At 36.0% G+C, this 9,677-nt stretch overlaps 1 protein-coding gene across 1 annotated transcript; it reads right to left on the reverse strand.

The window, feature by feature from the left end:
• Positions 1 to 317: 317 nt before the first annotated feature.
• Positions 318 to 8,398, reverse strand: LOC147401848 (G-type lectin S-receptor-like serine/threonine-protein kinase CES101). Its single transcript, XM_086443272.1, has 7 exons — positions 7,142 to 8,398; positions 3,979 to 4,077; positions 3,685 to 3,884; positions 2,326 to 2,536; positions 1,700 to 1,937; positions 1,389 to 1,539; positions 318 to 1,283 (listed from the first exon to the last, which is right to left on the reverse strand). Exons 1-7 carry the CDS (start codon positions 8,361 to 8,363, stop codon positions 975 to 977), a joined length of 2,430 nt encoding a protein of 809 aa, XP_086299398.1. The 5' UTR covers positions 8,364 to 8,398; the 3' UTR covers positions 318 to 974.
• Positions 8,399 to 9,677: the final 1,279 nt, after the last annotated feature.

Here is a 9,677-nt window from a genome sequence, read left to right on the forward strand (position 1 = left end):
TCCAAGGAAAAGTACCTGCTATTAGGGATCCATAACAACCAGGGTGACAAGTTGGTAAATTTGATGAGTGAAAAAATGGGGTTTCTACAAATTCTTTAGTTTATGAAAAGCAAGAGATTTGCTTCTTTCTCCAATATAAATCGAGGGATTCTCTGTTTTTTTTAGTAGCGAAATCAGTTTTTATTTGTTAATTTTAGTTTAGTTTTTTTGTTAAATCAATGAAATCAAACCCAAATTTTGATAAGAGGATAGATTTAGATCCGGGTATTTCTTTGGCAACTATAGTATATGCATTTTGGGCATCTCTTGAAGTGGAAGAATCGTTGATGTTGAATTCGCTGCTTTTAAACATAAAAAGTAGCTAGTGATTTTGTCATCATACAAAACAATGAATTCCTTACTCCCACATTAAGATCAGGATTTGATTTTACCACTTTCAAAGGAAAAAAGCAATGAATTCATCAACTAATGCTTAATGGAAGCCACTAGACACTTTCAATGTAGAAATAATATATTCCCTTGTGTGGATGCAAACTTAGTGATCATCCTCTTTTGGTTCCATGCACAATTCAAATGCCAGGAGCTGTTAGCGTAGCCCCACTTCACCTAGGTATTCTTGGGATGTGCAATGTATAAAGTGGGGGCAACCCTCTCCTTGTAAGCCGATTTTCAAGGATGAGTTAGGTCCATGGGCTTTAACAAGAACAGCATCACAACCAAATAGTTGTGGCAGTTGGTGGTCTCACTTAAACTGAAATTGTTTCTCATAACAGATAAAATGTTGAAGCTTGAACGATGGAGAAAATGAGAAAGCACTAATCAAACATTGCTTCCTTTCCACACTGTCTAATATCATTAAAGGAAATAATCAGTTACTCCGGTGATAACCATATACTAACTTTTCAAGTAACTACGATATGCTCCCACTCTGTTTCCATAATCACAATTAGTCTTATGATGCTAACAAATGACTGTTACCGCGCCTCTATCATAGACATGGTAAGATCATTTAAGGAACAATTTTCTGGCTTGTCTTTGGGTAAATCTTTATCTGCCACACTTCTCCCAGTAGAAAATGCTGGTTGTTTCGGATTAGGCAAAAGCATAGCTTCATTAGTAAACATAGAAACAACATCTATCATGGTGGGTCTATCTGTTGCACTTTCTTGTACGCACAAGAGACCGACGTGAATGCATCTCAACATTTTATCTTTGGGACACGAAGTATCCAACATTGGATCTATTAGATCAACAGATGCACCTCTTTCCCACAGCTCCCATGCCTAAAGCAATCAAGCAAGTTCATATTTACTTTATATATCTATCCAACTCAACCTTAGGAATTCAAAGTTGTCAAAAACTAAATGCATTTCATGTTAGCAACTTACATATCCAATGAGATTGAGATGGCGATCGAAATAACTAAAGCCGGTATTCTTCTTTCCACTAACGATCTCTAGCAATAACACTCCAAAGCTAAAGACATCTGATTTCTCAGAGAAAATGCCCTCCATTGCATACTCAGGAGACATATAACCACTGGATTCAGCCATTAAATAAAGTCATTAGTAATGGAAAGCAATATGCATATATATGTTGGTGCAAGCTGTGTGAAAAAGTTGTCCAGATACAAAAATGTGTTGGTGGGGATATGTATGTATAGAAAAGCATCAGATGTATATATTTGTGATTAGCTTACTATGTCCCAACAATCCTATTTGTATTTGCTTCAGACTCTCTCAACCCAAAAATTCTTGCCATGCCGAAATCTGATATCTTTGGATTCATCTCATCATCCAGTAAAATGTTGCTAGCTTTTAAATCTCTATGAATCACCCTTAATCTAGAATATGTATGTAGATAAAGAAGCCCTTGTGCAATCCCTTCGATGACATTGATACGTTTCTTCCAATCTAGCAGCTCTCTTCCCATGTGTTCTGCCACAAAGAAAAATTTGTATAGATAATAAGTGGTCTTTGGTGTATGAATTTTGGATGTGCGAGATAAAGAAAACCAAACAAATGGCTGTGCCATTGCCACGATTGTTTTATATTGTCAAATACATAAAGAATTGAAATCATTCAAGACATCTCAACCAATCAAATTACTTTGTTTTCACGTAATGCATATAATGTCATCATCATCTACAAATTATTCTAGTTGCTAGGGTCCACCAGCCTATTTTTCCATTTAACTCTATCATGATCACACATTCAATTGAGACATGCATTAATGCAATGGGTAATATAAAAGAATGAGCTTGTCATATAGATAAATTAGAAAGTAATGGAAATCAAATAAATAATATTTGAAAGTATCACAAACCAAAGAGGAAGGAGTCCAAGCTTTTGTTGGGCATGTATTCATAGATTAGCATCTTTTCTTCTCCTTTAATGCAGCAACCCAAAAGCCTTACAAGATTCCTATGTTGGAGTTTGGCTATTAGTACAATCTCATTTTTGAACTCCTTTAACCCTTGTCCGGAACTTTTGGAAAGTCTCTTCACTGCTATTTCCTGTCCATTGAGTAATGTTCCCTGAAATAATAATATTTATATAATTTCTCATTTCAAGGAAGAACTTACTTGTTCGGCCTAAGAAAGAATGATCCTTGAAATATGAATCACGATCATGTTAATTGTGTTTAATTCAAGAAAGTATAGTTATTATTTGTAGATTACAGTTTAAGCAATAATGGTTTCCCATTTCATTTTTAATTTGAGGAAAACATTGATAAGGGTAGTGACTTAAAAGTGGGTTTATTGAGCGTAACCTCCATGATGCTGGAGTAGTGTCCAAGTCTGAAACTCTGAATTCGATGATGAGTCGATATCAGTATTTTAATATCAACATTACAAAGTACTACATGGGGAACACTTGGTTAGGATTATTGAGCACATGAAAGTTAAACCCACCATTTTAATGGTTCAGGATACCAAAAATAATCATGATTAGAGATTCTTTAGCCATTGAGTTTGAGCATTTTCTAGAGGTATTTCTAGAATTGGACTTAAGCAATTTTTTTCTAGATTCTTGAATCCATGAACAGAAATCATGGATCGCAGTGATTTTGGACAGTATTTCTACTAAGAAGAGACTTCCTCAATTATAGGTTTTTTTTTTTTTTTTAATTTTTGAACAGTGCAAATACATTTGACTGCATCGTTTCCACTCTCCATTTTCCTCTAGTGTCAGACAATTTGCCCAAGAAGAAAAATGTACCATCTTAACATTCTTCAAGCCTAACTAGTAAAATGAGCTTGATATGTGTATATTATATATGAGTCGTGATAATCTGACTTAGGCACGCGATATACTCAATCGACTTACCTGATGTGATAGGCTCGGAAACCATAGATCTGCTCTCCTCAGGATACAAAACTGCACCTTTTTATGGGGAACCCTAGTTCTGTATCCCAAGGAGAGCACATCTACAGCTCCCGAGCCTATCACATCAGATAAGTCGATTGAATTGCCACGTGCCTAAGTCAGATTATCAGCACTCATTATATAGCCAAGTAGGAGGCCCTGTTCAATACTATATTGAAAAAAGTTTTCTTGTTGGAGTCGGAATAAACTAATTCCAAAAGGGGGGTGAGCAAGGTCAGGCACAGTGGGTACTGCCCTTACTAGCAGATAGTTTGGTGAAGTAACCAACTTACATGTTTTAAAAAAGAAAAGTTACCTTGTAAACAAGTCCAAATCCACCTTCTCCGAGCTTATTTTTAGATGAGAAGTTATCCGTGGCAGCTCCTATGCTATCAAACTTGAATAGTATAAACTCATGACCATTCTTTCCGTGTCTTGCGAGCAGATTTGCATCACCAAATTTGTTAGATGGAAGAGATCCTAATTCAAGTAATACCCTCTCATCGTTTGTCTCTCCTGTTTGGGTACAATAATAAGGGGAAAAAATGATTTACAGTACAAATGTAGCTCTATAGAGTCATTTACTCATCAATTTATTACGAGAATTTACCTTTGATCTTTTGCCACCTCAAGTAGCTTAGAGAGGCCAAAAGGGACATTAGTAAAAAAATTCCCACTGCAATGATGAGCCATATCCACCAATTTTTCCCTGCATTAAAGAACAAAATCATTTGCTTATTTAACTCTCTCTCTCTAAATCATTTCATTTATATCATCATAGGTTCAGTATTATATGTCTTACCTACCATCAGTTCATTTATTTATTAAGTATACATACAACTCATAATAAATAAATAAATATTTCATAAGAATTGAAATTTGCTACTATTAGTACATTACACTGTGCTTCAAAGAAAAGATAATTTCACAACTCCACGAAGGCAAAATAAATAGGGAGCAATACACCTTGCCACCTGGTGATTTTATCATATCAAAGTTTATTGTGACCTATAGTTAAAATTTCAGTTGTGGTCAACTAAATTAATTCAGATAAATCCAAGAAAGTTTCGAAATTTTTTGGTGATAATACAAATGAAGTTGTTGGGTTTCTCAAATAACCCATCATCTTCAATCTCGCTAAACTCCTATCATGTTCTTGATAATGCAAGGTTTGAAGAAGATAAAATGTTGAGTTTGAAGGATAAAATTTTGAATAATGATAAAATGACTCCCCTTTGACAAGCTCCCCCCAAACTCTCATGACGTGACTATGTAGAGAATCATAGATTTTTCATTGGTATACACAACTGCACATTTTATGGGGATGTGCAGTTGAGTATCTGTGGATGGTAATTCTCAGAGCGATTTACATGTGGCTTCCAAGAGAAATCATTACCTACCCACTGAGTATGTAGCATTGAATCGAGCTAAAAAGTGAAGGTCGGATCAACTGAGTGGTGACATGACTGGCGTGACAACATTGTCATTAGGAGGACAGGCGTGACAACTCAATCTGACAGCTCGGTTGCAACTGCCCCTGACCTGTCAGAGCAGTTGTAGCAATTCCTGCAGCTGTCAGGTCAGAAAATAGGTGTGACAACTCTAAATCATTAGGAAAATCTTGGGAAATCAACCAGTCAGGAGTTCTATAAATACCAGATTGCAACTTGAATTAAATGTTAGAAAAATTCTTCTCTAAGAACTCTTTATTAGCTCGGACTAACTTGATCGTCGGAGTGGCCTTGTAACAGGCTACCCACCGAACTACAAGCTTTCAACGGAGATCTCGAGGTAGTGCAAAAAACTGCATCTACAGTATCCCAAGGAAAGAAATATATGGTTCTATGCACAGCCATGTCAGGAGAGCTTGGGGGGGTGTTAGAAAATCAGGACTCCAAAATTTTGGAAAATGCTGTGGATTGCCTTAGCAGGACACTGCGTTCAACATTGTGCTAATCTAGTAGTGCATAGGGAATTTTTTTAATTTGTATGCCAAGGAAAGAAATCTATGGTTATCTGTGCATGTAGCGCAGTGTTGAACGTAGTGTCCAATCAAGGTAGTGTAGAATGACTTCAATTTTTTTTTACCTATTTCAATGAATTAATTGGTTGGTCCATTATTTTTTTTCAAAAGTTTTGGAAAATTCCCCAAAAAACACCTTTCTTGAGATTTGAAACTGTTAAGGTTCAAGAGTAAAAAAATTTACCCTATTCGGTGAAGTGACAGTGCTTTTACCTAATCTAGGTGATATGCCCATCACCATGTGATTTACGTTGTCCCAAGGAGGGAAGAACATAAATTTCATCTGTAGACTTGTTGATCCCTATAAATAAATAAATAAAACTTGGATCCCTTAGACCAAAAGTAGCATTCTATCCCTTGTTCATGGAAGCATAAGCAACACAAGAACAACACACCCATTAGTTTTTCCACGACTCAATCAATTGAGATAAGACCCGTAAAGTAAATATAAGGAAAAAAAAAGGCCAAATAAAGATGGGGTAATTTTGACATACCCAATAATAGAGATATTTCCCTGTTTTCAATAAGATGACATGGAGTAATTGGGAGATTTAACTTACTTTGGAAATAAAGAAAAATACCCTCTCATCTCTCCAAGATATCAACCTTAAAAACATGAAACTACCTCTCTCTCTCTCTCTCTCTCAATTCTGAAGTTACTGCAAAGATCATTTATACAAGAAAATTGGTACCCAACTTATAGTTGTTACACACTCATTTATTAAATCATTTATCACACCCCAATGAAAGCTTAACGCACACTCTTCAAACATTACAAAGAGTTTGACTCAAATTATAATTTCAACATTACAAAATTTATAACACTCAGTTCAAACAGTTCCATTCGTTGTTACAATTATGATTAGGCTAATATAAAATCCTAGACCTAAAATTGAAATCTTGGAAAAAATGTGAGAGCTCCTATTGGCACCCCAACTCTTACTTATTCTCAACCATACACTTATATTCTTTGTTTTTAATTGGGGTGTAGGATGTACATGTTGGGGTGTCAATAGCAGCTCCCTTATATACCTATAAAAGTATATTTAAATTAATAAAATAATAGATATTAGATTAGGATTACATGGTCAAGATTTTTTTCTCTCAAAAAGTTTTAGAAATTTTGAATTCAATTTTGATTAGGAAGAAATATAAATTGAGTTTGCTCGATCAAGCCATCTTTTCTTCGATGAGTAAAGTAAACTCGGTCAAATTAATTGATTTTTTATATTTTTTTTTTATAAAAGAGTTAATTTTGAATAACATATTTTATCCTATTAATGATAAATTGACTCTCCTTTCTAACAAACTCTCCCTACGTGGCTGTGTATAGAACCATAGATTTTTTTTGAGATAAGCAACTGCACATTTTAAGGAGATGTGTGTCCAGATGAAAAGAATCCATAGTTCTATATATGCATAGTCACGTAGGGAGAGTTTGGGGTGAGTTTGTCAGAGGGGAAGTTAGAAAATCATGACTCTAGAAGAATAGAGATAAAATGACTCTCCCCTCTAACAAATTGTCCCCACGTGGCTGTGTATAGAATCATGGATTTTTTTTTTTTTCCTTTGGAATACACAACTGCACATTTTATGAAGATGTGCAGTTGTGGATCTTGATGAAAAGAATCCAGGGTTCTATGCACAGTCATGAGGGAGAGTTTGTCGCGGGGAGTTAGAAATCACCACTCATTAGAGAATTGTGTGACCAAATCTATGGTTTTTACCAATTCCTATGCGTCTTACTTACCTTGTTTCGAAGTTGAGATCAGAAGATAAACTTCTCTTTTAGAATCGCTGCTTCCAATAAACTTTGATCCCTCATGCCAAATGTCACATCTTGTACCATCGACGTTTGAACAAGCATAAGCAACACAAGAACAATCGCTCCTGCACTTGATTTGACAATCACCAAGACTCATATTATCCTCAACCATATCACCCTTATTTGAAGGAACACCTGACATATCACCATTCCTTAACTCGAACAGCTCGTCACCACTTCTGCAAGCTGGTGGCTTGCACCCTTTGGTTTTTCTAATTTCACAGTCAATCAATGGAGTAGGCGAGCCCAATATAGTGCCAGGACCAACCACGTCATACTTCAAGAGCTGCCCTGTTGAACTCATCACCCAAACTAAGATGGCAGAAGAACCTGGCATAGCAGAGTAAGTGAAGTACTTCTCATCCACACTCGAAACGAAGCTGTAATTGTATCGGTTACTATTGGGAGAATATTCATCAATTGGTGTCAGCTCAGGTAAGATGTCGAAATTAGTTTTGTTCCAGACACCACTCCTCCAATATATCTCTCCTCGTCGTGAGATGACCAACTGATTCATAACAACGGGATCAAGCTCAAGAGTGAACATCCCTGAATCAGGAACTTGGTTGCTGATCCATGACGTAAGAGACCATTTCTTCCTAGTTATTGAATTCATGCCAATTTTCATCCCAGGAAGAAGTACGTGGGCTGGATAATCGAAGCTCTGCCATAGTGTACGATTCCTTTGCTCAATAGAATGTGTTTCATACAACACAAAATTGCCCGAATTTAGCAGACTAGCAGTCACCGTACTTCCACTCAATGCTTGTTCTGAACTTAACAAGATGGGTCCATTACGTTGCATGATTTTTAATTTTCCATCAGCATCATCAATGGTAAGAAAACCAGTGGGATCGCCTAATGGGGTGTCACGATTTGCGATCCACACATATGTGTACTCACGATGCACTCCGCCATTGTACCATATCCCCAAGTAACGGTTATTGGATTCTCCAAGGGTAAGGAAGCCTAGCGTGAAGATGGAGTTTGGAGAAACTAAGGTCTCCGAGTGGCTAAGTTGGTCGCCTCGTGTGATGGAGGAGGAGTTTACTGCTTCTACTTCGTGGGATGTTAAGCAATGGAAAATGAAAAGGAGTTGGAAGAGAAAAACTGAAGCACCATGAATATGGCTTCTCTTCGTGGCCATTGCCTAACTATGTAAAGTTGTGTAACCAATGCTTTTTCTCTTTATTCTATAGAGAGAATGGAGAAACCTTTACAAATAGCTCTGATTTTTGACGTTTAAATTAATCAGCATGCACCCAATTTTTTCTACAAAATCTCTTTCTTGACTGAGTTAGGCAGGAAAATTCGAAATTTGACATTTGAATTGATCCACCAACTTTTAGGTTTGGTGGGAAAATTACTTGGGAAAGTTCCCTTCGGACCTTCACGTGGCATTAAAAATTAGTGCATTTTTGAAACACTCCCTTTAAAATTGATGATATTAGATTTACCCCCTGCAAAATGCAAGATTAGACTAGCCGCCTTGATTGTAAGTCAAGGTTGCTTTTTCTTGATAATTTAACAGTGAAAATTTGATCTTTTCTGAATTTTGATTGAGTAATTTAAATATTTAAAGAATAATTTGAAAAAAAAAAAAAATTTAACATTTCACTGTTAAATCATGAAGAAAGCACAATGTTGATTAAACAGTCAAGGGGGTAAGCCTAATATTGTCTTGCGAAAAGGTTAAACCTAATATCACTAATTTTATATGCGACGTTTCTGAAATACCCTAAAAAAATATGATTAGATGATGTTAATGGGCCAGGCTTTGGTGTGGTCCAGCCGAACATGCACCTGGTTTGGATGTGTCAGTAGACCAGTTTAATTATCGGGTAAGGTTAGGCTAATCCAATTTGCCTTGTTGGTATGCTCGATCCAGCTCCATTATTTATATATGATGTATACTTACATATAAAATGTGCAGACCAACCAACCTTGCATATAGACCCTTGGGCTCGATGTAATCTTTTGTTAATTGGCCAAGCTGAACAATTAAAAGTTCGGACTTCAGACTAGGATTCTAACTTCCGATTAGGACCGGTCTGTTTAAGATCTGATTTTTATCACAAAATGTTACTTCTTATCTAGTGAGTATAAGCCACCAACGATTTTTAGGGAAGAGGACGCCAAAATTCATGGATCAATAGTCTTCAAGAAGGTTCATAGAAGAAGTAAGACTTGTTGTGAAGTCTTCTTTGATTAAATATTATTTTTCTACATTGGAAAATAAGGATAAGAAGTTTATAGATTATAGAAGTAGACTTGTCGTGAAGTCTTCTTTGATTAAAATTTTCTTTTCTTATTTTCGAAAATATGGATATGAAGGTTCATAGAAGTAGACTTGTTGTGAATATTGAATAAAGTCTTTTGGGAAAATGGAGTATTAGAAGAATTTACAACAACAAAAACAGACGGGATTTGAGGCGTGAAAGTGTCACTTTCTTAGATTGAA

This window comes from Akebia trifoliata, chromosome 5 (assembly GCF_017979445.1).
Source record: "Akebia trifoliata isolate Shusen 1 chromosome 5, ASM1797944v1, whole genome shotgun sequence".
In the NCBI taxonomy this organism is placed as follows: Eukaryota; Viridiplantae; Streptophyta; class Magnoliopsida; order Ranunculales; family Lardizabalaceae; genus Akebia; species Akebia trifoliata.

What these genes read in the sequence shown, in the direction of transcription:
- LOC147401848 (XM_086443272.1), bottom strand. Translation starts at nt 8,363, where the DNA reads ATGGCCACGAAGAGAAGCCATATTCATGGTGCTTCAGTTTTTCTCTTC. An exon ending in GATCTCAACTTCGAAACAAG is followed by an intron (nt 4,078 to 7,141) that starts GTAAGTAAGACG and finishes TCTTTAATGCAG; the next exon opens with GGAAAAATTGGTGGATATGG. An exon ending in ATCTCAATCTCATTGGATAT is followed by an intron (nt 1,284 to 1,388) that starts GTAAGTTGCTAA and finishes TGATTGCTTTAG; the next exon opens with GCATGGGAGCTGTGGGAAAG.